Source organism: Schistocerca nitens, chromosome 2 (assembly GCF_023898315.1).
Source record: "Schistocerca nitens isolate TAMUIC-IGC-003100 chromosome 2, iqSchNite1.1, whole genome shotgun sequence".
Taxonomy (NCBI): domain Eukaryota; kingdom Metazoa; phylum Arthropoda; class Insecta; order Orthoptera; family Acrididae; genus Schistocerca; species Schistocerca nitens.
In genome coordinates this window covers 932,950,990-932,978,859 of record NC_064615.1, presented here as the reverse complement: position 1 = coordinate 932,978,859, position 27,870 = coordinate 932,950,990, and the positions used below count along the sequence as shown (strand labels likewise).

Sequence of the window (27,870 nt, the reverse complement as noted above, 5' to 3'; positions counted from 1 at the left end):
GTTTAATTCTGAAACGCCACTCGCAGTCAAGTGGACAAGTAATGACAGATCTCGTACTTTCTGCAGGGAAGGCAGGACCAGAAGAGGATAGCACTTGAGGTATCTCTGGGGATCCGTACCTCCACAGCGATTCGCTGCAGCTGCCAATCATTTCACAGTCAAGCCGATTTCCAGCTGCTTACGAATGTCAACCAGCTCATCCCATGTTCGAGGACAGGATTCACAGTGGGCTGCATTTTGGCTTGTGCAATGTATTACAGAACAGTGAACAAGTAACATTATACTAAGCCTGCTGAGCATCTTTTGATCTGTTGAGCTAAAAAAAAAAAAAAAAGAAAAAAAAAAGAAAAAAAATTAATTCAATGTATGAATTCATACAAAACGAGTTTTTTACAACTTTTCAATGTTAATTATAGTTGTTAGCAAATTCGAAGTAGAGTTAATTTATGATAAATGTGGATAACATATACTCTTTTTTTAATGGGAAAACTAGATTTAACACATTATATTAGTTACAGTATCTGGCACAGTAATTGCATCACAAACGCCGTTTTCCTAGAAATTATATTTGTACATGTCAATGGTAATTGCAGAAAATTCGTAAAGCTGCACATTTACTTGTGTTGATATAGAATCAAATTCTGGATTATCTACGTGAATCACAAACGCTGATTTGCGGAGAAATAAGTTATCCAAAACACTCAACACCGGTAACTCATGAAAATATAGTTTTGCAAGCATCTGAAAATTTTCATAAATAACGTGTTTTTTTCACGTTATTATGCAACCAAATTAGAAAATGATTGGTTTGGACGTGGATAGGCCTACTGTTCCCAAAAAGTTTAAAAGAGCACAAATAAGTTTAAGTCTACAATTAACGATAACCGTACGAGTTTCTTGCGCCAGTAGTGAACGTTTAAAATTTTGCGCTATATCACAATAAAAATGGGTAACTATACAATCAATGAAAGATTATGCAGAAGCGATGCAAACAGTAAAATAAGCGAATCTAGAATTTTAATCGTCACATGAATTTTGCACATGCGGTCTCACACAAAGGAAAATTCCAAAGTCGGCTTTTACATATAAATAAAAGTATGAATTGCATGGATGTTTCACTGTATCTGTGCCAACTTCTGGAATGGCATGCTGAAGAAGAACGCTGCAGTGTGAGCTTATCTCAGTCAAAATCGCGAAAATGTGGAGTTATTGTATGAAGCAGTTCGTTACAGTTTACTGTAACATGACAATGCCCAGAGGTAGTTTGTGATCCAGTAGCTGACACTCATTGGCAAATTGTGGCACATACACTGTCAGCTTCTGATGTTACATTCCCGTTTTAAGAAGCAGTAGTTGATGCACTCTGCCAACTTATGGCACATATAAACTATCAGCTTCTTGTAGGTACCCTATAAGAATACTACTTAAGATCCACTGTCAAGTTATGGCAGCTACACTGTCAGTGTCTGGTGTTAGTATACTACAGGGTGTCCCACTCGAAAGAGGCCCCTCAAACGTGTGGAACTAAATTGAAATTGCACTGTGTAATTCGTGACGTTTGACGTGGCAACACTGCACTCTGCGACATCGACACAACAGTGTGTTTCTGTGTATCGATGTGGCTGGAGCTCGGTGTTCAGTGTTTAGTGACAATGTATTGCTGTTATGTTCAAGGGCTCGTGTTTCCTGTGAAACAATACTGGATTATTGGTTGCATTAAGACATGTCAGCGAATGTTTGTTGAATGGTTTGGCGACCAGCATATACCGTCTAAATGTTAAAAGTTAAAGAACAAAGTGGGGAGCAGTGGAACAGTGTTGGATCTTCAAGGCGGGGGACGGCCGCCATTATTGGAAGAAAAACTGACTGACATGAAACGACGATTGTTGCCCTCTCCTGCAGAGTGCATTTGACGTTTATCTCAGGAATGTGGAATGTCACGGAGCACGTCACAGAGCCGTGAAGAAAGCAGGCATGTGTATCCATGTAGGTTTACAGTTGTTCAGGAACTGAATGTCAATGACAAAGACAAGCACATTACACTTTGCTGTTGGTTTCAACAGTTTATTGCTCAGAGGCCAGGAATACTACAGTGCAAATGGCTCAATGATGAGGCATGATTCCACTTCTCTGGCTATATAAACACTCAGAATACACGTTTGTGGTGTAATGAAAATCCACCTGCATTGGTCGAGCACCCCCTGTATTCCCAAAAGATTTGCGTGTTCCGTGCAATATCATAGCATCACATCATCGGACCAGTTTTTTTTCAAGTCTACTGTGACAAGTGCAGTTCACATCAGTATAGTCTGGGAATTTGTAAACCACTTGGATGATCAATAACTTACCCTCAGCTGGCACCAACAGGCTGCCACCACATGCTGCACTTTCCAGGGGACCAGGATGAGGTCGAATCATTTTTCACTGGCTCAGTGTTTCAAAAGAACTGTGACCCCCAGGGTCATCTGATTTAACATCATCTGACTTTTTACTCTAGGGTAGCCTAAAAGGCAAAGTCAACAAGAACAGACCTTACAGCTTGGAATATTTACAAGAGAACATCATCTGTGAAATCCAGGCAGTGACACCAGAAGTTCTGGCAGCGGAATTTGAGAATCTGTAACATCAACTATGTTTACAAGTCAAGGGCAGTCACTTCCAACACATTTTGCGATCCACCTTTATTTCTCCTTAAACAAGGTAAGACATGATCATTTAATTTCATTTCCTGATTTTTAAGCAAAACCTTTAAGCATAGTTTAAGTAAATGTTTGTTTGTGGGGCCTGTTTCGAGTGCAACACCCTGTATTTGAGAAGCAGTAGCTGATACCCATTGTCAGGTTATGGCACATCCACTGTCAGCCTCTGGTTTTATGATCCATTTTTAAGATCTAGTAGCTGACATCTACTGTCAAGTTCTGGCACATAGACTAACATCATGCAAATGGTATTCACCATGATAGAGGGGTAACAGCAGTCATCATGTCAACTGACCATCATTCCCCCAATAGCATTTGTGGTAATGATGATATTCACAATGGTTGAGGGGTAATGGCAGTCACAATGTCAACTGACCATCATTGTCCCAGTTGTGTTTGCAGTAATAGTAGTCACTATAATCAGGATAAAAGCAGTCACCATACCTAGTGACTGTCATTGCCCCAACTGCATTCGGGTGGTAGTAGTCACTGTGATCACAATAATGGTAGTCACCAAGTCAACTGAACATCATTGTCCCATTATGTTCAGGATAATGCTACTCACCATGTTAGCGTAATGGATTTCGCCATACCAACCATCGTTGCACCATTGGATTCAGCGTAATGGGGCTCACCATGATCAAGGTAATGGTAACTGATGCTTATCTGTGAAAAGGTGATGTATGATGCGATTTGTTACGTGTGTATTAATGCTGTTGGATGTCATGTAGTTTGTAGTGTGTGTCAGCATAAGTCAATTCTTGTCAAGTTATTTTAACCTGTAAGTTAGATCAGTAATGTCATGCATGGTTTCTTGTGTTTTAGAATGAATATATATTTTGATAAATACGACAGACACTTTTTTGTTTCTCCAAATTGTGGTACAATCATAAAACTATGATCGTTTACAAGTGCAGCATAACCTGTAAGTTAGATTGACAGCACCGTCACATGTATGTTGATAAAATACACACATGTTAGACACGGAAATGTTTAATTTTGTTGTCCATTGTGCCTTTCAAGAACTGCGGTACGTAGATGATGAACTACATTTGTTTACAGGTGCAGTTTAACATGTAACTTATATCAGCAATGTTAATATACCAGCCATGTGCATTATTTTTTAATTTTATAGAACAATCAAGTTACATCACTAGTTCCATGTGTGTTTTGAACTCAAAATCCTTAGGCATTTTGATAAATAATACAGACAATTTTGTTTTGGTGCAATGATTAAATTTTCCTTTGGATCAGAGATCTTTAGTTTCACTAGCACATTAAACTGATTATGTATTAGGCTTGAAATCCATGTATTTTGACAAAGAATTTTATTTTGGTCCAAAGAACATATGTTATAGATATAGAACTTTCTCTCCTGTGTAGGAACTTTTCCATATTGCCTTTGACCATTTTGTGTTTACATTTTTGTCCATTGTGCCTTGCAAGAAGTGCGGTACATAGATGACGAACTACATTTGTTGACAGGTGCAGTTTAACATGTAACTTATATCAGCAATGTTAATATACCAGCCATGTGCATTATTTTTTAATGTTATAGAACAATCAAGTTACATCACTAGTTTCATGTGTGTTTTGAACTCAAAATCCTTATGCATTTTGATAAATAATACAGAAAATTTTGTTTTGGTGCAATGATTAAATTTTCCTTTGGATCAGAGATCTTTAGTTTCACTAGCACATTAAACTAATTATGTATTAGGCTTGAAATCTATGTATTTTGACAAAGAATTTCATTTTGGTCCAAAGAACTTTCTCTTCTGAGTAGGAACTTTTCCATCATTAACTCTGACCGTGTTCTGTTTACATTTCTCATTTGGTGTTTTATGAAGCTATATTTGTGCATTATGAAAAATATGCAGTTTAAGTGATTCAACACATTAAATATCTTGTCAAAACACCATTTGTAGTAAAATTTCTTCTGACAAAATGTAGGAAAATGTGACATTGGTGGCTAAATATGCTACCACAGGTAAGTTCAAGACCAAAAATAATAAAAGAAGCAATAGTGGCCATTCAATAATGTTAATTATATTTTTCTTGAAAATTTATCCTTTTCCCTCCTAAAATGGTTCTTGGTCACCTTTGTTTTTGGCAACACGTCCTCATTTAGATGTAGGATGAATTGTCAACTATTACTGCAATGTGTTATTTTTAGCTATAGTGGTTTGTACTGTTGTAGAATAATTTAGACATGGAAGTTATAATTATGGCACCTAAAATGAAAGTGCATGGTCATTATTTAGGTGTCAGTGTAAGGTACATAACTTCTCTCGTCCAGTAGCTGACTTATTATTTTAGTTAACATGCATTTTATAGAACAATAATACAGGCATTCTTGATGTGATAACAACATTAAAATAATCACTCTGTGTGTGTGTGTGTGTGTGTGTGTGTGGGTGGGTGGGTGGGTGGGTGGGTGGGTGTGTGTGGGTGGGTGTTTACATATTTTTGAGAAATAATATCGATATGGAAATAACATTGACATAAACATCAATAAGCAGATTGGAAGGAAGTGAGCTGCTGATGAATGAGTTACACTGAATATGGATGGAAAAATAAAAAATAGCACATAGGAGACTGCCAATGAATTTAATGGATAATTCTCAGAGATTTCACAAAAACTGTTGCATGACACTAAGAACACTGTACTCACTCTTCTAATCACAGATGTTCCCCTGAACTCCCTTGTCCTAATAGAAAATATTATAAGAAGAAAGTTGAAAAAGGTTATGCCTGCCATGCATGACATAATCCCTCATTTTTTGCTAGAAATGTGTTCACACTATGTCTCTGATATCATAAATGCATCATTTGAGGAGGGACCATATCCTGGCCATCTAAAAATTGCAAAAATTCTACCAATATTTAAAAAGTGGAAAATAGATGTAGCAAATTGTAGGCCAATCACATTCCCAAAAACTTTCCTATCATGCTTCCCTGGGGTACTGCTGATGATCTCATGAACACTTGCCAGGACGTGTAACATATTATATTCTATTACTTAAATAGTCTTCAAGCCACTCATATATCTGGGAACCTATTCCACGTGCCACCCTTTGTTAACATTCTACAATAGGACACTATGTCAAATCCTTGATGGAAATCTAGGTACATGGACTTTACCTCACTTAAACTTCCAGGCTATTAGGCTGTGGTTGATGAATGACCTAATAGCCTGGAAATTTTAATTTCGTCCTTGGTTCTAAGGATATCATGTGAGGAAAGGGCAAGTTAAATTTTGTATGGGTGATGCTTTCTAAATCTCTGCTGACTTGAGGACAGATGCTTTTCTGACTCAAGGAAATTTATTATATTCAAACTTAGAATATGCTCAAGAATTCTGCAGCAAGGACATTGTTCCATAATTTTGTGGGTCTGTTCTTTTACCCTTCTTATATACAGGAGTCATCCTCACCTTTTCCCAGTCACTTAGGACTTTGACACTGGGCCACATATTCATAATAAATGCAATGCTGTAGAGCACTCCCTGTAAAACTGAATTGGTATTTCATCTGAACTGGCAACTTATTTGTTGCTTCTCAGTACTAGGGATGTCTGTTTCTGTGTCCTCCATATGAGAGTCTGTGCAGTATTCAAACTATGGTATGCCTGTGTGATCTTCATGTGTGAATGATTTTTTTAAATGCCAAATTTAAAACTTCAGTGTCATTTTGCTGTCATCTATTACCACAATAGACTGGTCGAATAATGACTACATAGAAGCCTTCGAATTGCTAAGTCATTTTATACAGGACCAGATTTTCTTGTTTTCCTGGCAAAAACCACAAAGGTATGTGGTGGAAGTTGTTGTGTGCTTCATGCATCAGCTTTTTTATAGACCATACCCTATTTCAGTCTGTTATTAGCTGAGGCCTGTATTCCTTGGGAAACAGCTCTGAATCTATTAGCATTTTTAAATTACAGAAGCATGCAGTGAGAATACCATCTTTTAAAAAGAAGTATGAATACTGAAGGCCACTTTTCACACTATTTAAAATCTTGCACTTAGCATTCCTACAGACAATTAATCTGACTTGTTTCACATTGCAGCACTTAGAATTCCTAAACAAAAATCTCGATCATTACTTCAATTATATAACTTATGCATAAATATTACAGAACTGTGCTGTGATCAAGATGAATCTATATGTTTCATTTTTCAGTCATTGTAATTTCCCTGTGTTTGTTCATCTTGTAAATAGCAATATCACCTTGTAATTGATGTATGAGTTCACTTTTAGTGGAGTATATATACTTGATATATTGTGTTGCATATGTAAAAGTGTGTGCATGTAGGAATCTACAAAATTGTGTATATTCATCACACACATATGTATCCAAAAATGTGCATTTGGTTGACTAAAACCAAATTATATACATGATTACTTGTTGATTAATAAACAAATAAACCAATAAACATTGTGTGCTGCCGATTAAGCATATTTATTTTTGATAAATAATATAGACAAGAAAGTACTTTTACATACGAGGGCAGTTCAATAAGTAATGCAACACATTTTTTTTCTCGGCCAATTTTGGTTGAAAAAACCGGAAATTTCTTGTGGAATATTTTAAAACATTCCCGCTTCATCTCGTATAGTTTCATTGACTTCTGACAGGTGGCAGTGCTGTACGGAGCTGTTAAAATGGCGTCTGTAACGGATGTGCGTTGCAAACAACGGGCAGTGATCGAGTTTCTTTTGGCGGAAAACCAGGGCATCTCAGATATTCATAGGCGCTTGCAGAATGTCTACGGTGATCAGGCAGTGGACAAAAGCATGGTGAGTCGTTGGGCAAAGCGTGTGTCATCATCGCCGCAAGGTCAAGCAAGACTGTCTGATCTCCCAAGTGCGGGCCGGCCGTGCACAGCTGTGACTCCTGCAATGGTGGAGCGTGCGAACACACTCGTTCGAGATGATCGACGGATCACCATCAAATAACTCAGTGCTCAACTTGACATCTCTGTTGGTAGTGCTGTCACAATTGTTCACCAGTTGGGATATTCAAAGGTTTGTTCCCGCTGGGTCCCTCGTTGTCTAACCGAACACCATAAAGAGCAAAGGAGAACCATCTGTGCGGAATTGCTTGCTCGTCATGTGGCTGAGGGTGACAATTTCTTGTCAAAGATTGTTACAGGCGATGAAACATGGGTTCATCACTTCGAACCTGAAACAAAACGGCAATCAATGGAGTGGCGCCACACCCACTCCCCTACCAAGAAAAAGTTTAAAGCCATACCCTCAGCCGGTAAAGTCTTGGTTACAGTCTTCTGGGACGCTGAAGGGGTTATTCTGTTCGATGTCCTTCCCCATGGTCAAACGATCAACTCTAAAGTGTATTGTGCTACTCTTCAGAAATTGAAGAAACGACTTCAGCGTGTTCGTAGGCACAAAAATCTGAACGAACTTCTCCTTCTTTATGACAACGCAAGACCTCACACAAGTGGCCGGCCGCGGTGGTCTAGCGGTTCTGGCGCTGCAGTCCGGAACCGCGGGGCTGCTACGGTCGCAGGTTCGAATCCTGCCTCGGGCATGGGTGTGTGTGGTGTCCTTAGGTTAGTTAGGTTTAAGTAGTTCTAAGTTCTAGGGGACTTATGACCTAAGATGTTGAGTCCCATAGTGCTCAGAGCCATTTTTTTTTGAACCTCACACAAGTCTTCGCACACGAGAGGAGCTCACAAAACTTCAGTGGACTGTTCTTCCTCATGCACCCTACAGCCCCGATCTCGCACCGTCGGATTTCCATATGTTTGGCCCAATGAAGGACGCAATCCGTGGGAGGCACTACGCGGATGATGAAGAAGTTATTGATGCAGTACGACGTTGGCTCCGACATCGACCAGTGGAATGGTACCGTGCAGGCATACAGGCCCTCATTTCAAGGTGGCGTAAGGCCGTAGCATTGAATGGAGATTACGTTGAAAAATAGTGTTGTGTAGCTAAAAGATTGGGGAATAACCTGGTGTATTTCAATGCTGAATAAAACAACCCCTGTTTCAGAAAAAAAATGTGTTGCATTACTTATTGAACTGCCCTCGTATTTTCAATAAAAAATTATGATCATTTAGATGTGTTTGTACATGGGACCAATTTATACAATTCAGTTGAAGCTTATGCATTTTTGATAAATAATACAGACACAGAAATACTGTAAGTTACACCAGTATTGTCAATATGTTTAAGATTTTGAACATGGTACCAATTTACACAATATTCAAGTGGTCCAACTGTTTTTAACATGGTTCCATTGTACGCAAAATTCAGATTTCTCGAACAGTCCACAGGTGTACTGCTGGTCCATAGTGTCCAACGGACACAATATTGCGGCGATCAGACATGTCGCCATCGTTAGGTGTGCTGACAAACTGAACTCCTGAGGGCAGGTGTCCGTCTTAAATCCCCTCCCTTCGCGAGGCGTTCTTTCCGCACCTGCATGTCAGCGGTCGTTGAGATGCTGGCGTTGGCGTCTGTGGTAGTGTCGGTGTAATTGCCTCGTCTGCCATAGTTGCCTGTTCGTTTCCTTTGCTGAGCGTCTTTTTAATTAGACTCAATGCTGGTTCCCATGCCCTGTTGAGGTTGTAGCCGCAATCTCAGTTGATGAGTCTGTCCCTGGTACGAATTTCGATAGCCTCTCTAATGACGCTGTCCCAGTATTTAGATGTCTGTGCCAACCCCCTGGTATGTTGGTAGTCCATTTCATGAGTTTTGGACAAACAGTGCTCTGTGACCACTGACTTGTTGGGGTTGCCCAGTCGAGTGTGCCTCTGATGTTCTTGGCAACAATCTTTGATGGTGTGCACTGTCTATCCAATATAAGTCTTCCCACATTGACACAGAATCTGGTATATGCCAGCCTTCCGCAAACTGAGATTGTCTTTGACACTTCCCAATAATACTTGTGTTTTATTTGGTGGGCAAAAGACAGTTCCTACTTGGTGTTTCCTCAATATTCATCCTATTTACCCCGATAGTGCACCAGTATACAGTATATAGGCAGTGGCTATCTCTTTCTCCGTGACTTCTTCCATCTGCACATGCTGTACTGTAGAGGTACCTCTACATGACTCATTTTTGTGGGCAGCACTCATGTTTCTAATGATTATCTTCTGAAGAATTAGTAGCCTTGTACTGCTTCTAGAGTTTCCCCAGACAATTATCCCACACCAAATAACAGATCCAAAATAACTGTGGTAGAATGTCTTTCTTGTGTCCATATGAGTGGCACCAGATAAAATAAAAATTGCAAAAGCTAGGGAATTTAATTTATTTGCCAGGAAGTCCTTATGTGTCCTCCAATTCAAACTTTTATCAAGGTTTCGGCCAAAAAATTTAATATGGCTCACTTCTGTCATCAGCTGATTATTGTGGGCATTTGCACAGGACATATTGCTTGCAATTTAGAGAAAAATTGCTTTATCTGGGTCTTAGTGACATTGAGCTTTAGTCCATTTTTATGGAACCAGGATTCCAGTTTCCCCAGAACATTTTCTATACTATCTGGAATCTTTTCTATTGTATCATTTTCTGTCAGGACTGAGGTGTCATCTGTGAACAAGACTGAATGAGCGTCAATATTTAATGATGAATCACTTATGTGCAACAAGAACAGGTAAGGTCCCAGTATTGAAGCCTGTAGAACTCCTTGGGAAATTGTTTTCCATTCAAAGTGGTAGTTGATGTTAAAATAACTCTTTGTTTCCTTTCTGTCAGATAAAAGTTGAACCACTGTAATGCAGTATCTTTGATCCCATAGCTCTTCAGTTTGTGAAGTAACAATGAGTGGTTCATTGAGTCAAAGGTTTTTGTAAGATCACAGAATATTCTTGAGGCTTTTGTACCCTGGCCTAGTGATGTGCTTATTTTTTCTGTAAATTCTCTGATGGCATTTATGGTGCTTTTTCCTCTTTGAAAACCAAACTGATTTTTTACAAATAATGTCATTTACTGCAAGGAAATTTTCTAGTTGTTTTGCCACAAGTTTTTCAAATATTTTAGAAAAAACAGGAAGGAACAATCATTCTTAACACACTCCATTCACAAATGAAACTGAAACAGAATATAGTGTATGATTCAATTAAAATATTCTCTCCCAAGTGGTTTACGGTGATTTTCAGAATAAAGATGGAGATGTAGGAGTATAAATTTATGTAGAAAATTAGAGAGTAAGAAATACTGGTTTTTTGAAAATAGTTCGTAATTTTGTACATCCAAGAATGAGGAAAAAGTTATTTAATTAATTTTTCTTTTATGGGCATCAGGTGTTGTCCATGGCATGTTTTTGTGCTTAATGTTTCGTCTTTTAATGATGGATACATCATCTGAGGCTATAAATACTTGAATAACAGTTTCAAACAGAAACAAGATTAGCAAACCAAGTTGTGCTCGAGCCATCAACAGAGTTGTACTGACTTGGGTTAAGGTGCTTCTAGCGAAAAATACTCAGCAGTGTTTGCTTTATTTAGTGCTAAGACCCACAACTTGTCTAATTTCAATCCTTCAAAAGAACAGAAACAACTTTAGCAGAAAAGAATGACTGAAACAAGACAGTTTATGGGCCTTAGCATGAAATAAAACAAACAGTGGCAGTTCTTCCCACTATGACCTCTGTAACAATGCTGACATGACTCTGCAGTCTGTGGTTTCATGATGTCATAGCCTGATGAAATTGTTACCTGAGTGTTTACACCTCTCGTGATGTCTCTAACATTAAGAAATAGAATGTTTTGAATCAATGCCTAAAGCATATTAAACAAAAATTCCCAACTATGCAAATACCAGCCATGAAACCCTGCACTGATTGATCACTCAAGTAAAACAAAAAGTTTGGGTCACTAAGCACAAACACTTCATTGGCAGTTTACTGTCTCACAAGGTTATTCAAACCAATGAACTTCTTCAAATTATCTGTTTGTTCCTGTTTTATCATACAGCACAGTACATGACATTATTTCACTTTTTGTGGTATTGTTGATTGTGTTAATTAATTTTTAACATTTTTTGTTCTGAATATAATGAGATGTCTTATTAGTTAAAGACAGGTACTCATAAGAAACAGTATGTTTTTATGTTTAATTAAAATGTACCTTGAAGTGGTGTGCAGTATGTTACATGGGCAGTGATGCAGGGAAGATCAGCTCTTTTATTTATGGAGAGAACAGGGAAAACTTCTTGACATTCGATTTCACTTCAACAAAGTATTTAAAATGAAGTACACTATTTTGCTTATCTAACTTTATTTCACTTTTTGCCACAAGTAGACAGGGAATGGTATAATGCAGTGTGTGAGTATATGAGGGGAGATTGGAGGAGGGGGGAGGGGGTGGTGTGGAGGAGCTGGTTGTGAGAGATGACATGTGGATGACATTATATTGAGTTGGGAAGAGGGTGGGCAGGTGGGAGGGGGTGTCAGGCAGCACATTATGTATTTGCTATGGGATTCCCACAGCTGTAATTACACCCCTGCCTCAAACTACTATCTTTTTCTGCAACAGTCTGCTCAAAATCTTACACAGTTTCTATAGAATATTGTGGAGATGTTTTGCAGTTAACCTGACCATGTGTGGGTAATATTAGCTATTCAGGTGCCATAAATGGTAAAATTCATCTAACAAAAAACAAAGTACCCTCTACCTCTGACTCATTATTTAAAAAATTAAAACACTCTTCTTAAAAAGAACACATAATTGAGGCAGCTAGGACATATCAACAAAAGTTTGTGATGGTTTGACCTCTATTGGCATTTATCTATCCAGAAATGGTAAATCCAATCATATGTGACATCATGTGAATGTCATTCTACCTTCTTCCAGTGACAATGTAAAACATGTCACATGAAATAAATACATTATTATTAAAAGGATAGTTTACTACTCGCTATATAGAGGACACTTCGAGTCACAGACAGGCACAGCAAAAAGACTGCTACACATCTGAATTTTCAGCCTAAAAGCCTTCTTCTAAAGCAATTAAGACACACACAGGGACAGGGGTCGTGTGTGTGTGTGTGTGTGTGTGTGTGTGTGTGTGTGTGTGTGTGAGAGAGAGAGAGAGAGAGAGAGAGAGAGAGAGAGAGATTTGTGCTGAAGTGAATGTGTGTGTGTTCCCCACTTTAGAAGAAGGCCTTTTAGCTGAAAGCTCAAATGTATAGCAGTCGTTTTGCTGTGACTGTCTATGTCTCAGACTCAGTCACACTGTATGGTGAATAGCAATCTATCATTTTCATAATGTCATCACCATTCCCTCCTGGTTTTCTGTTATGTGAAATAAATACTTTGACATTACACTTTCTGCAGTATAGGCCTTCTTCTGTCTCTTGGTTGCTACAGTGTCACATTCCATTGCTTCTCATTTTATGACAATCTTTCCATGTCTAGCAATTCTCCATTTCACACATTATCTATTCACTTAATTATTAACATTTTTTTGCATATTAACTGCAAATGTAAAAATTTTGTGAAGCATCGTTCAGTGCCAGTAGACTTTTTTATTTGAGAAGATATTTATGTAGGCAGTCAATGTGTCTGCCATTCACTGAAGCCATAGGTTTCCAGTGCAGACTGGTTATGTGGACTGAGAGGTTAGTATTACACATGAGCTGCATAGAACAAATGCACAATAACACTGTGAGGCTTAATCCACTGTGAAACAGTTAACTACTTGAGTCAGGTTGATTTATATCTCCTTTCTTAAGACAGGGTCAACATCAAATCTATGAGAAAAAAATTTAGTTCACAGTTGAGATTTAGTGTGCAGGTTATTGAATTACTTTGACTACATGACATAATAACAAAATTTTATATGTGTCTTTCATTACAAAGCCATTACCATATGTTTTGTGGTATAAAACATAGGAATAGTAAAACTTCTTGTGGTTTAAGCCTCATAAAGTTATAATTAATATCTGTCAGTAAGTTTTCACACATAAGTACAAATATTCCTGTATCACATGAAAGTATACATCATCAAAATATGCCTCATCGATCTGATTTTGGTCGTTTCTCAATCCATGATTTAATTGATGGTATGTTCACAACTTTGTTCCTTAGTGTTGCAAGGTGTGGATAGTCTCTGGTTATTTCAAATTCAAGATCATGATCGAAAAGTTCTTGCATAGTTGTGAAGTACAGATCACCCCAAGTCAACTGAAAATGTAAAATAGTTATTTGAAAACAAAATTTAACTGTTATTCTAACAAAGAACAAATTCTAGTTACTTATGTTACAATGTGTTATTTTCCTTTAATTAATGTGTGATAATAAGAACGGTAAGAAAAGAGTAATCACAAAGTGAAATCTTGATTCACATTGTGTATTTTTGACTTCCACTATTTTTGCATGTGTGCTGACATTGTACCACATGTTTTTACTTGCCATTGATTGCAAAATAAACTTAATGGCATGAATAAGACTGTAAGAAACTTACTTTAAAGAAGTAGTACTGATACTAACTTAAATGTGAGTAATGTGTTGTTAGAAAACCACCAATCTCAGGCTACTCAAATGAGGACACTTATGACTAATTGCACAATGTTTATTGAGAACTGTGATTCGATAGATAGTAAAAAATATAGAGTGCACATGCTCTTAAGTCATTGGCGAATAGGACAATCTTCTGCAGCCAAGATAACTTGGTATTTTTAGTTTTTTTTCACAATGAGTGGTTTCAGCAGAATTTTGCTGTCATCATCAGATCTTCAGAAAATTCTTCTTAATACATATACATGCCACAAATACAACGAGAACACTTTCCGTGGCCGTGCGGTTCTAGGCACTGCAGTCTGGAACCGGGAGACTGCTACGGTCGCAGGTTCGAATCCTGCCTCGGGCATGGATATGTGTGATGTCCTTAGGTTAGTTAGGTTTAACTAGTTCTAAGCTCTAGGGGACTAATGACCTCAGAAGTTGAGTCCCATAGTGCTCAGAGCCATTTGAACCAACAGTTTCTGCTCATAGGAATTGACACCATGCTGGCTTGTCAAACACATAAAAAGAATATATAAAATATCCATTGCACCAACTGCGTGCTCAGGAGTGGATGTGATCAAATAGAGAGTGCAGCTGTGGCCTGAGCATATCATAGTTTTTCCTATCTGTCAGAATTTTGTTTTATCAGTGAGGAACTTTCTCCTTCCAAAACTGTTCACACTTCTCTCTCTCTCTCTTTCTTACACACACACACACACACACACACACACACACACACACACACATACACACACACACACACACACACACACACACACACACACACACACAAACACATAGTTGTAAGGCACACCATGGAAGTCAGCAGATGCAGCCATAAGTTCAATAACCATCAGAGACAGCCACTCATTGATATGCGCACAGCCTCTTGCCCACACCCTCTGCTGGCTGGCTGACAGCTTTTAGACATGGGTCCTGCAAGTTCTAACTCAATTACTTGTTTACATATGGATTATTGTCGAGTTATTGTGAGCCACTAAATGGCTAGTGTATCTTTTATAATAAGCTGCTTTCTAGGCTTAATGAAGTCTGTCATGTTAGCCATTTTGTGATATTCTTTTGTGGGATTCTCTCTCTCTCTCTCTCTCTTTCTTCTCAATTCCAGGAGAAGGTCCTCTGGCTTGAAAACACCAGACATCTGAACCTCATGCCCAAGTCAATGAGTCATTGTAATTTTAAAGTATGCTAGATGAATGAATTTACTAAACATTCTATTTCCTCCACTGTGTAATCCTACATCACAGAACAACGTGTTGATGAGTCTTTGATTGTAATAAACATTGATCAGCCAGAACATTATGACCACCTACATAGTAGCTGGTATGTCCACCTTTGGCACAGATAAAAGCAACAGTGTGTTGTGGCATGGAAGCAATGAGGCCTTGGTAGGTCGCTGGAGGGAGCTGGCACTACATCTGCATACACAAGTCACCTAATACACGTAAATTCTGGGGAGGGGGGCAATGAACTCTGATGCCACATTCAATCATATCCCAGATGTGTTCAATCTGGTTCAGATCTGGCATGTTGGATGGCCAGTAAATCAATTGTAACTTGCCACTGTGTTCCTCAGACCACTTCATCACACTCTTGGCCCTGTGACATGGCACATTATCTTGTTGAAAAATGCCACTGCCATCAGGAAACATGATTGTCATGAAGGGGTGTACATGGTCTGCAACCAGTGTACAATACTCCTTGGCCATCATAGTGCCTTGCATAGGCTCCACTGGACCTGTAGATGCCCTTTTGAATGTCCCCCGGAGCATAATGGAGCCACCACCAGCTTGCCCGTCCCCCAGTACAGGTGTCAAGGAGCTGTTCCCCTAGAAGACAATGGATTCACACCCTCCCATCAGCATGATGAAGAAGGTATCAGGATTCATCAGACCATGCAATGCTCAGCTACTGTGGCAACATCCAGTGCTGATGGTCATAAGCCCATTTCACTCATAGTTGCTGATGTTGTGTTAACACTGGCACATGCATGTTTTGTTGGCTGTGGAGGCCCACCATTAGGAGTGTTTGGTGCACTGCGTGTTCAGACACACTTGTACTCTCCCCAGCATTAAAGTCTGATGTTAGTTCTGCAACTGTTCACTGCCTGTCCTGTTTTATCAGTCTGTCCAGCCTACAGCGTCTGACATCTGTAATTGGCCACCCAACTGCACGACGTCTGGATGTGGTTTCAACTTGGTTTTGGCGTGTGTTGAAGACAGTCATCATAGCACTCCTCAGACACCCTACAAGTCGTGCAGTTTACAAAATGTTCATGCCAAGCCACCAGACCATCACAATCTGCCCTCAATCAAACAAAGATAGATTGCACACCTACCCCATTCTACACACTGACAGCATGGTCACTGATACCACCATGCACTGTGCATGTGTCTGATTAGTAGTAATGCCTCACCAGGTGACCCTGCTATCACCTGAATGCATTTATTTTGAGAGTTGGTGTGTAGTCATAATGTTCTGGCTGTTCATTGTATATGGATTTCTTTCTAGATGCGTTAATCAAAGAGAGAAATATCACGTCTGCTTGTGTGCCCACTTTTGTGAACCAAGTAAAGGTTTCAGTGAAATGAATCTGAGATATAACTACCTTAAAATAATGTCAAAGCTGGCTTTTGTAACAGAATACTATCTGATAATCCATTACTTTCACATACCTTACCACCTGCAAGATAACCACCATTATTTTTCACCATTGCCTCTAATTTTGCATAGTGAAATGGTATTGTTTCCTTAATTAGTTTTTCTTTCAGATTCTTTTTTCTTGATTCATTTGTTTCAAAGAAGAAATCTTTTATAGCTGTGTAAGATAAAATGAAAGAGGGGTGAGATAAACATTCGATTTAATTTTTACAGCACACTGAACATTACTTCATTTAAATGTAACACATAATAAATAAATAAATATATCCTCTCCAACCTCAACTCCTTTGGTTCCATCAGATTCACCTGGTCCTACTCCAAATCCCATGCCACTTTCCTTGACGTTGACCTCCACCTGTCCAATGGCCAGCTTCACACGTCCGTCCACATCAAACCCACCAACAAGCAACAGTACCTCCATTATGACAGCTGCCACCCATTCCACATCAAACGACCCCTTCCCTACAGCCTAGGTCTTCATGGCAAACGAATCTGCTCCAGTCCGGAATCCCTGAACCATTACACCAACAACCTGACAACAGCTTTCGCATCCTGCAACTACACTCCCGACCTGGTACAGAAGCAAATAACCAGAGCCACTTCCTCATCCCCTCAAACCCAGAATCCCCCACAGAAGAACCACAAAAGTGCCCCACTTGTGACAGGATACTTTCCGGGACTGGACCAGACTCTGAATGTGGCTCTCCAGCAGGGATACGACTTCCTCAAATCCTGCCCTGAAATGAGATACATCCTTCATGAAATCCTTCCCACTCCACCAAGAGTGTCTTTTCGCCGTCCACCTAACCTTCGTAACCTGTTAGTTCATCCCTATGAAATCCCCAAACCACCTTCCCTACCCTCTGGCTCCTATCCTTGTAACTGCCCCCGGTGTAAAACCTGTCCCATGCACCCTCCCACCACCACCTACTCCAGTCCTGTAACCCGGAAGGTGTACACGATCAAAGGCAGAGCCACATGTGAAAGCACCCACGTGATTTACCAACTGACCTGCCTACACTGTGATGCATTCTATGTGGGAATGACCAGCAACAAACTGTGCATTCGCATGAATGGACACAGGCAGACAGTGTTTGTTAGTAATGAGGATCACCCTGTGGCTAAACATGCCTTGGTGCACGGCCAGCACATCTTGGCACAGTGTTACACCGTCCGGGTTATCTGGATACTTCCCACCAACACCAACCTATCCGAACTCCGGAGATGGGAACTTGCTCTTCAATATATCCTCTCTTCCCGTTACCCACCAGGCCTCAATCTCCACTAATTTCAAGTTGCCGCCACTCATACCTCACCTGTCATTCAACATCATCTTTGCCTCTGCACTTCCACCTCGACTGACATCTCTGCCCAAACTCTTTGTCTTTAAATATGTCTGCTTGTGTCTGTATATGTGTGGATGGATATGTGTGTGTGTACGAGTGTATACCCGTCCTTTTTTCCCCCTAAGGTAAGTCTTTCCACTCCCGGGATTGGAATGACTCCTTACCCTCTCCCTTAAAACCCACTTCCTTTCGTCTTTCCCTCTCCTTCCCTCTTTCCTGACGAAGCAACCGTTTGTTGCGAAAGCTAGAATTTTGTGTGTATGTTTGTGTTTGTTTGTGTGTCTATCGACCTGCCAGTGCTTTCGTTCGGTAAGTCACATCATCTTACAAAGATGATGTGACTTACCATACGAAAGCGCTGGCAGGTCGATAGAAACACAAACAGACACATACATACACACAAAATTCTAGCTTTCGCAACCAATGGTTGCTTCGTCAGGAAAGAGGGAAGGAGAGGGAAAGACGAAAGGATGTGGGTTTTAAGGGAGAGGGTAAGGAGTCATTCCAATCCCGGGAGTGGAAAGACTTACCTTAGGGGGAAAAAAGGACGGGTATACACTCGCACACACACACATATCCATCCGCACATACACAGACACAAGCAGACATGTCTCACCTACTTTTCTGAAAACTTTTGTATAATTTTGTGCACGATATATTATATTTGAAGCTAAAATTTATGGAAAGGAATTATTGCATTTTGAATATTATAATTGATAAATACTAGTTCTGAATGTGCAGTTAAATTTGTTTTCTTCATGAACATTTGAAATTATGAATTATTTGACACTGTTAACATTTCTATTCTTAATTAAGAAATCTAGTACTGTTTATTAATTTTATTTTTGGATTCATTTATGAAATAACAATCAATACTAATATAAAGTCATTTGTCAAGAAAAATGTTAAACTGTTTGGAATACTGATATTACTGCAGAGTGAGGTAGTAGTAAGCATGCTTTTAATGTGATCAGACATATTTTTGTATTTTGAGTGAACAATGTAATTTCTATTTGTTAATGTGAAAATTCATAAGACTGTATGACATACTAAAATGTGACAAAATATATCAACGAAATAACAAAAATTCTGCAACAACACTCTTCAAGTTTATTTAGGTCAATTCAACCATGAGGAACTAAAATGTTAAAATATCAGTTTCAAGAATCAGACTTCTAAACAAGAAGAACTGGAGTAAACTCTACATGAAAAGCTATGTAAACTAGAAATTTTTTTGTAATCTTCACTTCTCTCAAATTTTTCGTAAAAGAGTTTGCTTATTGTGGACAATAACTGGAAATAGGTGGGAGGTTACATGCTGTAGCAACAGTTTTGTCATCATGATGTGTTATTCTCATTTCCTAATTTAACACTGTTTTCATAACTTATTTCACATCTCCTCATCAGCAGATAAATCAAGACATGTAATATAAATGTAATTGAACTCTTTGGGCAAAGTTTGCAAAAATCAGGCACAGAGGTCATCATCATCAGTTGGCTGTCTAACAATGAAAGCTGAGTTTGTACTTCATCAAATTTGGCTAAATGGCCCTGTATACCACCAAATTCTTCCCACATAATGTTATGAAATTTGTGTTGAAGCAGATCAATGTTTTTGGGTGAGTGAACATCATAAATTTTACTAGACTATCCCAAATCTCTTTAGCAGTTTTGCAGTCTCCAACACAATGCAAAGGTTTGGTGTCAAGTGATAGAATTCGTTGTTTCCTTGCCTTTGCCTTAGCCTTGGTCTGTTTAGCAAGGCTGGTTTTGTAATTTTATCTGTTTCCTTCTGGCTTAAGCAGTTCACCATTTATGACATCAAAGATTTCATGACATTCTAAGATAGTTCTCATTATGATTGTCTAAGTCCCCTAATTTCCTTCACCAGTGAGTTTTTAAATTTGCTATCTTTTGTCAGCCTTTGTCTATCTTTTAGACTGCTACAGTGTCAAGTTACTATGGAAATTGGCTACTTTGTAAAAACTTTATCAACTACACACATCAGCTACCATGTTGACGAAACATTAAATGCCATTTTGAAATGAAACACAAATTCAAGAAACACCACAAAAATATGACAAAACTACAATACCAGCAGTAAATAACAAAAACACCCTTTCCATCACCAAAGAATGAAACTATGATGACCTATGAGATACAACTTCCAAAGGTTATTAATACAGATATGCAGGGTGTCACATCTAAACCTTTCACCACAAATATCTTTGGAACCACAATGGATATTGACAGATGGCTTTCACAGGTATGAATGTACAGCAGATGCTCATAAAAGCAAATATGATGAGACATTCTAAACCATGTGCAAATATCAGTTTCAGCACAAACTTATATATTTTTTTGGAATGGACACAGCATATTATACCATATGCCATCAATAACATGAGAAATCACAATAAACAGTGTTGATTGCATCACAATATGTCAGTTAGATCATGAGAAATTAGAATGCAAAGTTGATGCATGAAATGAATGAAATGCACCACTATTGCACTTCCCACAATGCATGGATGACCCAAACATTGCTCATAATCATGCGATTGATGTACTATGATGCGACAAACCCTGTAATTACATACTGCTATGTATACGGATGTACAGTCGCCCGCAATGAAAACAAGGGCACAGGTTAGTCATACATGCTTTACTGAACTTTTTGACAGTACTACAATGTACATAAAGGTAACAAAATACTGATAACCACTGGCCAGAGTAAGCAAAATTAGTGGCTGTCAAAGGGTAGCACAGAAGGGTACATGCTATTTGTACGTAGTTTTACATCAATTACACAATGGTACATGCCATGTACAGGACAAGTCACTGAACATCTTTAATGGCTACGACATAATTTAATCATTGCAGATTGTGCAATGCATACATTAATGTGCAGTAATACCAACTAAACAAAGATACATCTTCTCTGTGATACACAAAATGTATGCCAGTGTGCAATCACATGTCTCACAGATGAAACACTACAAAGTATGTTCGAAGAGATCGCCATTTGCTTGGCAACACCAATGTGCACACTCCACCATGGATCCATTCACAGCTGTCAGTGTTTGTGCTGTTATTGCAGCACATGCAGTGGCAATACAGGCTTCCATGTTGGCCATTGTTATTGGAATCTGCTGATGCATCACATCTTTCACATGTCCCCATAGAAAAAAGTTCATGGGGGTGAGGTCCAGTGTCTACACTAGAAATTGCTGAATGGGACTGTTCCATCCAGTTGATCGATGTGGGAATTGTTGGTTTAGTGCCTGTCATGCCACCATGGCATTATGTGCAGGGCATCCATCATGCTGATACCACAGTATTTGATGCAAAGGAAGTGATAGGTCTTTCATCAGACCAGGTAAAGTACATCTCAGGAGCCACTCATACTGTCACCCATTAAGGCTGCCATTGATGAACTATGGGCCAATAATGTGGTGCCTGTCGTGCCACCATGGCATTATGTGCAGGGCATCCATCATGCTGATACCACAGTATTTGATGCAAATGAAGTGATAGGTCTTTCATCAGACCAGGTAAAGTACATCTCAGGAGCCACTCATACTGTCACCCATTAAGGCTGCCATTGATGAATTATGGGCCAATAATGTGGTGTAATACAATACCACACCATACACTGACACTCCACTGATGATGTTCAACCTGGCAAATTCATTGTGGGTTTGACCAGTAGTGCATGTGGTGTAAGTTGACATTCTGATGGTTTGTAAATGTAGCCTCATTGGTGAACATTACCCTATGCATAAAGTCATGGCCTTGCCACAGAACCCACTGACAGTATTCCAGATGATTGTGAATGTCATTGCCACAGAGAACTTGATGTAGTGCCACATGATATGGGTGGATACTTATTCAACGGATTCCCACCTGTCTCCTCATTTCATGAATATTTGCATGAGGGTTTACTGCAATGGTGGCCAGAACAGCTATCTCTGCTGCTTCATGTGTTATGCCTCTGTGATGGATTCATACTTGTGGAGACAGCTGTCCTGCCACTTGAAGCCTTCTAACAAATTCATGAAGGTAGGGCAGGTTGGATGACATCTATGAGGGTACCGCTGGGCATAGACCTGTGCTGTATGTGTGCCATTTTGGTGACTTTCTCTGTACAGTAATGTCACATCCAACATTTCATCATTTGTGAATACCATGTCAAATCCCTAGAGTGGATGAACAGTTAAATTAATATCATGATTATAACAGTGACACCAGTTACAATGTACAGTACACCAGTGCTGTGTATGTGTACATTCTTCCACACAGAACACCCTACTTCGTAGTGAGCCATTCCCACACACAGCACTGATTGTGGTTCATTCCTGTACACAACTGCAGAGGTGAAGGGTTGGCCTGGGTGATGTAAGGAGCACTGGCTGGTACTTTCCCTGTAGTCTGTACATAGATAATTGTGGCATGAAACCCTATTATTACTTTCAGCACTTGTGATAACACTGAAAGTAAGAACACATATGTCAATCACATTACAGTTACATGCAATGTGTGGTTCACGATTGCATCACAGAACCTTCAATAGCAGTTTGTTTCATTCATTTCATGTATCATATCTGCATTCCAATTTCTTGGGATGTAACTGATGTATTGCGATGCAACCAATGCCATTATTGTTGTGATTTCTCATGTTACTAGTTGCATATCTAATAATATGGGGTGTCCATTTAAAAATACATAAGTTTGTGATGAGACCAATATCTGCACATGATTTGGAATGTCTCATAGTACTTACTTTTGTAAGACTCTATGATATATTCATACCCATGAAAGCTGTTTGTCAATATCTGTTGAGTTCCAGAGATATTGGTGGTTAAAAGTTAGATGGGACACCTTGTATATATAACAACATTGGAAATAATAATACTTTCACATTATTGTTATTATTATTATTATTATGGTAATATAATAGTCATGTAAACAATAAGAAAAAGTTAAGATTACTTAACTGGATGTTGACCATGGAACTAATATATACAACTGGTAGTTGAGATGGTTAGTTAGACTCTGGCTATCAATATTATACTCCATACTTAACAAGTCTTTTGACATCTTCATATCATGAAGTTTGAAAGTTTAAGAAAGGCTCTATACTTCCACTAAAATTTTAAGTCACTTCTTAATAACAACATAATCAAAAAAGATTATTATTTATTTATTTCATTATAGTCTCATAGCTATAATTTGAACCCTGGCTGTATTCATTCTAACACAAATTATTACTATCAACAGCTCATTTTTCCTATAGATCAGCATATTATTAATTTATTGAAGTTCTTCAGTACACCGTAGATTTTATTTTGGTGGTGTCAAATTTATGATACAAAGGGTATAAGAAGCTAAATACATCTGGCCAATGCTAGTATCAATTTTTTTGAAATTTAAAATTTGAAATAAAAATGTCAACTTACACCATCTCAAGTCATCGATAGCATCAACTGCTGCATCAATTTGTGCATTATCCCAGTCATTTTCAGCCAGTAATCCATATTGCTTTGCTAGGTAGCGACATATGGGAATGGACTGACCAAGTTTCTTTCCATCAACTTCAAGGACAGGTAATGTTCCATACGGTGTATCTACAGGAATATAGTTTCTATTTATTAGTATGGTAAATTAAACAATAGTAAATAACATGATTTCAAGGTGAATGAATAATATTTCATTTTAACAACATGTTTCATGTTATTTAATAAAAAATTTATAAATATATGCCTAATATATTTCTTACTAGCTGTTGTCATGTTTTCATCAACAAATGGTTCAAATGGCTCTGAGCACTATGGGACTCAACTGCTGAGGTCATTAGTCCCCTAGAACTTAGAACTAGTTAAACCTAACTAACTTAAGGACATCACAAACATCCATGCCCGAGGCAGGATTCGAACCTGCGACCGTAGCGGTCTTGCGGTTCCAGACTGTAGCGCCTTTAACCGCACGGCCACTTCGGCCGGCTTTCATCAACAGCTTCTTATGAAAAAGAACTCCATATGGAACAGATACTGCTTGTTATTACACTCTACTTGATTTAAAAACATAATCGATAATAGAAATTAGATAAATAAGAAATTATTCTTCAGCAAATAGCTGAAATGTTTAATTTTGTAACATACACAGACAACAATTAACCATAACAAAACAGTACCCAACTGCACATAAAATTTATTCCATAAAAGATTAAGTTGCAGCTTAATAAATCTGCTATTTCGATATATATATTTTTAAGGGAAGCTAAGTTCCAGTAGTTTTGAAATGTCAGGAACAAAAATTTCATTATGTACATAACTTGGTATAGTGTTTCAAGAGCCATCACCACTAAGTAATTTTATACTACAATCTCGTTTAGTGACATGTAGTAACAAAAAACCTTGTCCACCTGCTTAACTGAGTAGTAACGTGCTTGCCTACCATGCAACAAGCCTGGGTTTGATTCTTGGCTGGGTTGGAGATTTTCTGGGTGTTGTATTGTCCTCATCATCTTCTCATCATCACTGAAGTGCAAGTCACCCAATGTGGCATCAATTGAAATAAGACCTGCACCCAGCAGCCGAACTTCCCAAATGAGGCCTCCCGGCCTCAATGCCACTCGATAATATCATTTCATTTACAAGAAACCTTGAGTATGTATGTGATTGCAGGTATACCAGTCCCCAATGGCAGAAGAATCTAGCTTTGGATTAACAATCTGATCTTATTTTCAAATTCATTTCCTAAGCTTCAAAGTGTATGGTTTCAATTGCACAATGAAAAATCTAGCTTTGGCCATATGTTCTTTCTGTCACTAATGTGGAATGCATGCGAAGATGTAATGTTCAGAGTGGCTTGGATAGATGGTGGTGTGAAATGGCAACTAGGTCTTGGTAGGTTCCTGATAAACTCTGTGCACTGGAGTATCATCATGTCTTCTGTAGATCAACACATGGATGACACATCTGTTGTATGGCCACACAACAGGGAAGGGCTACATAAATTTCATACTTTTCTGTACAACATTCATCTGAAAATTAGATTCACCATGAAGGTGGAGAGTGATGGCAGTCTTCCATTTTTAGATGTGTTGATCTACAGAAAGCTGACAATGCTTTGTGTCACAGAGTTTATAGTATACCTACCGACACAAATACTTACCTTGACACTGATTCTTACCACCATCCACTCCACAAGCAAGCCACACTAAACATTCTGTCTTCAGGTGCTTTCCACATCAGTGATAGAAGAAAGAGCTTGTGATCAGAGATAGAGTTCCTTAGGGAGCTACTGATGGATATGGCTATGATGACCTTCCCATAAACAGAGCCTTCAAATGAAGTATTAATAATAATAAGGCAAACAAGAAGCATGAAGAACCTCCTGGAGCTTCAGTGGGTTAGCATTTGTGATTAGGGTGACTGATCACATAGGCAGCATCCTTCTGAAGAGTACCGAAAGGACTACATTTTTCAGTCAAAACAAGACAAAAGAACCTATAATGGATGTGCCTGACTACCTCCCCACTGTGGGAATGTGTAGCGTGATGTGTAGTTGTGACAAAGTAGTAATTGCCAAAACTGGAAGGACACAAAAGAATATGTTAAAGGGCATGAACAACACACACATTTAAAACAAAATGTGAACTCGGTGGTATAAGAGCACCAAGAGGAATTTGACCAGGTTATAGGTCTTAAGGACAGATATGTGCTAGTCAGAGAAAGTGATTTTTATAGAAGGGAAGTCCATGAAGCAGTAAAAAATTGGAGAATGAGTGAAGTTTCAATAGAGATTATAGCTACCAGCTTCCATCTTTAAGGGGGGGAAAAAGTGAGATAATAGCCTTTTAGAAGTGAGTTTGATATGTCTTTCTGTCTTCAACAGCATTCAGCCATCAAGTGATACAAGTGGAACCCTGAAGAAGATCACAGGAGAGTGATCAAAATGTTGAGCACTGAAGAAGTTTGAAGATGTCTATGACAAGATGTAATGACTCAGAAGACTTTATCATCAAAAATGAAACTGTCATTTGCGGATGATTTTCACATACTGTCAGGAAACCTAAGAGATGCAATGATGCAAATAAATCTTCTAAAACAGATAGATAACACAGTAAAGTTAAGCAATCCAATAGGGAAAAAATATGAAGTATAAAAACAATGTTTCTTTCTTCATAGAGAAAGTAAATGAATTTAAATTTTATGAGTAACATATTAATTTTGCCATTGAGAAAAGAATGAACAGATGGAAAGATTATATGCAATAACTAAGAACACATACAGTAAAAGATGGTTATATAGATATCTTAAAACACTCTAGTATAGTAATGTACCGTTGCTGTAAATGCATAGTATACACACCAGTTATGCTGTAACTTTTGCAAAGCCTTTTTATGGCCATGATCACATATTTTGCATATTTTCATTCAATAATGTCATATGGAAAAATGTTCTGGGTGACTCATCTTGAAGAAGGAAAGTTTTCATTGCACAAAAACATGCCGTAAGACTAATATGTGATGTTCACCCATGATCATTTGTAGACATCTGTCTAAGCAATTGGGCATTATGACTTCTGCTTCACAGTATATTTATTCCCTCATGAAGTTTATTGTAAATAATCCACTACAGTTCAAAAGGAACAATGAGGTACATAACTACAATACGAGAAGGAAAAATGACATTCATTACTCCACATTAAGGTTGTCTTAGCACAAAAAGCAGTGCACAATGATGCAACAAAAATTTTTGATCAGTTACCCAGTGATATAAAATGTCTCACAGATTGAAAAGTAAAATTTGATAATAAACTGAGAAAGCTGTCAAGGAGGAACTTTCTCAGTTTGTTATCAAATTTTACTTTGCAGTCTGTCAGACATTTTATATCACTGGGTAACTGATCAAAAATTCTCCTTGACAACTCCTTCTATTCTGTAGCAGAATTTCTATCATTGTAATGTGTGAAAGGTGATGAGTAGGAATTACTAACTCATATCTGTACATCTGTTATCTCTCTCTTTTTTTTATTTTATTTTTTTTTTTAAATCTTAGAAATGTTCTGAATTTAACCATATCTAAAAATTAATTTGCAGCATGAATGTAAAGTCGCATGTTTCACATTATTATGATCTATTGTGCAAAATGATCCATGGAATGTGTAACTAACTAACTAACTAACCAGCTATCCACCAAAATGAATGGCGAGCCCAAATAGAAACCAAGAACAGAGTTGAGACATATTGCTGAGCAGGACATTCTTGACCTCAATGATTATTTTACATCTTGGGCCATCTAAATCCTCACCCCAGTACTGGCTTCTCTCACTTTCTTACATCAGAATCCATCAGTCCTGAAATCCTCCTGGCCTCAGCCTCTACTATCCCCTGTGTCACGCACACCTCCATTCCTGTCCCCATGTCTCCACATCACCACATCAATCTGTACTCGATCTTTTCTCTTTGCAACTCTGCAGTCTCACTGCTGTTTTCTATCACGCCCTATCCCCTCTCCAATCTTTTCCATCACTTCATTTTGTGGCAGAGCAACCTCACCAGTGCCACATACTCACCCTGTCCCCTTACTGCCTCTCCCTCTCAGCCCTCAGCTAGCTCTCCCTCCTCCTCTTCACCTCCTTTCTCCTCTCATCCAAC

At 38.5% G+C, this 27,870-nt stretch overlaps 1 protein-coding gene across 1 annotated transcript in view; it reads right to left on the bottom strand.

Annotated features, from left to right (window-relative positions):
• Nucleotides 1-13,182: 13,182 nt before the first annotated feature.
• Nucleotides 13,183-27,870, bottom strand: part of LOC126237251 (glutathione S-transferase-like) — a 59,229-nt gene continuing 44,541 nt past the window's right edge. The window contains exons 4-6 of the mRNA XM_049947167.1: nucleotides 23,666-23,833; nucleotides 16,875-17,017; nucleotides 13,183-13,860 (exon numbers count right to left, since the gene is read on the bottom strand). Coding sequence (XP_049803124.1) covers nucleotides 13,693-13,860; nucleotides 16,875-17,017; nucleotides 23,666-23,833 — 479 coding nt within the window. The 3' untranslated portion in view covers nucleotides 13,183-13,692. The remainder of the gene's footprint in view (nucleotides 13,861-16,874; nucleotides 17,018-23,665; nucleotides 23,834-27,870) is intronic.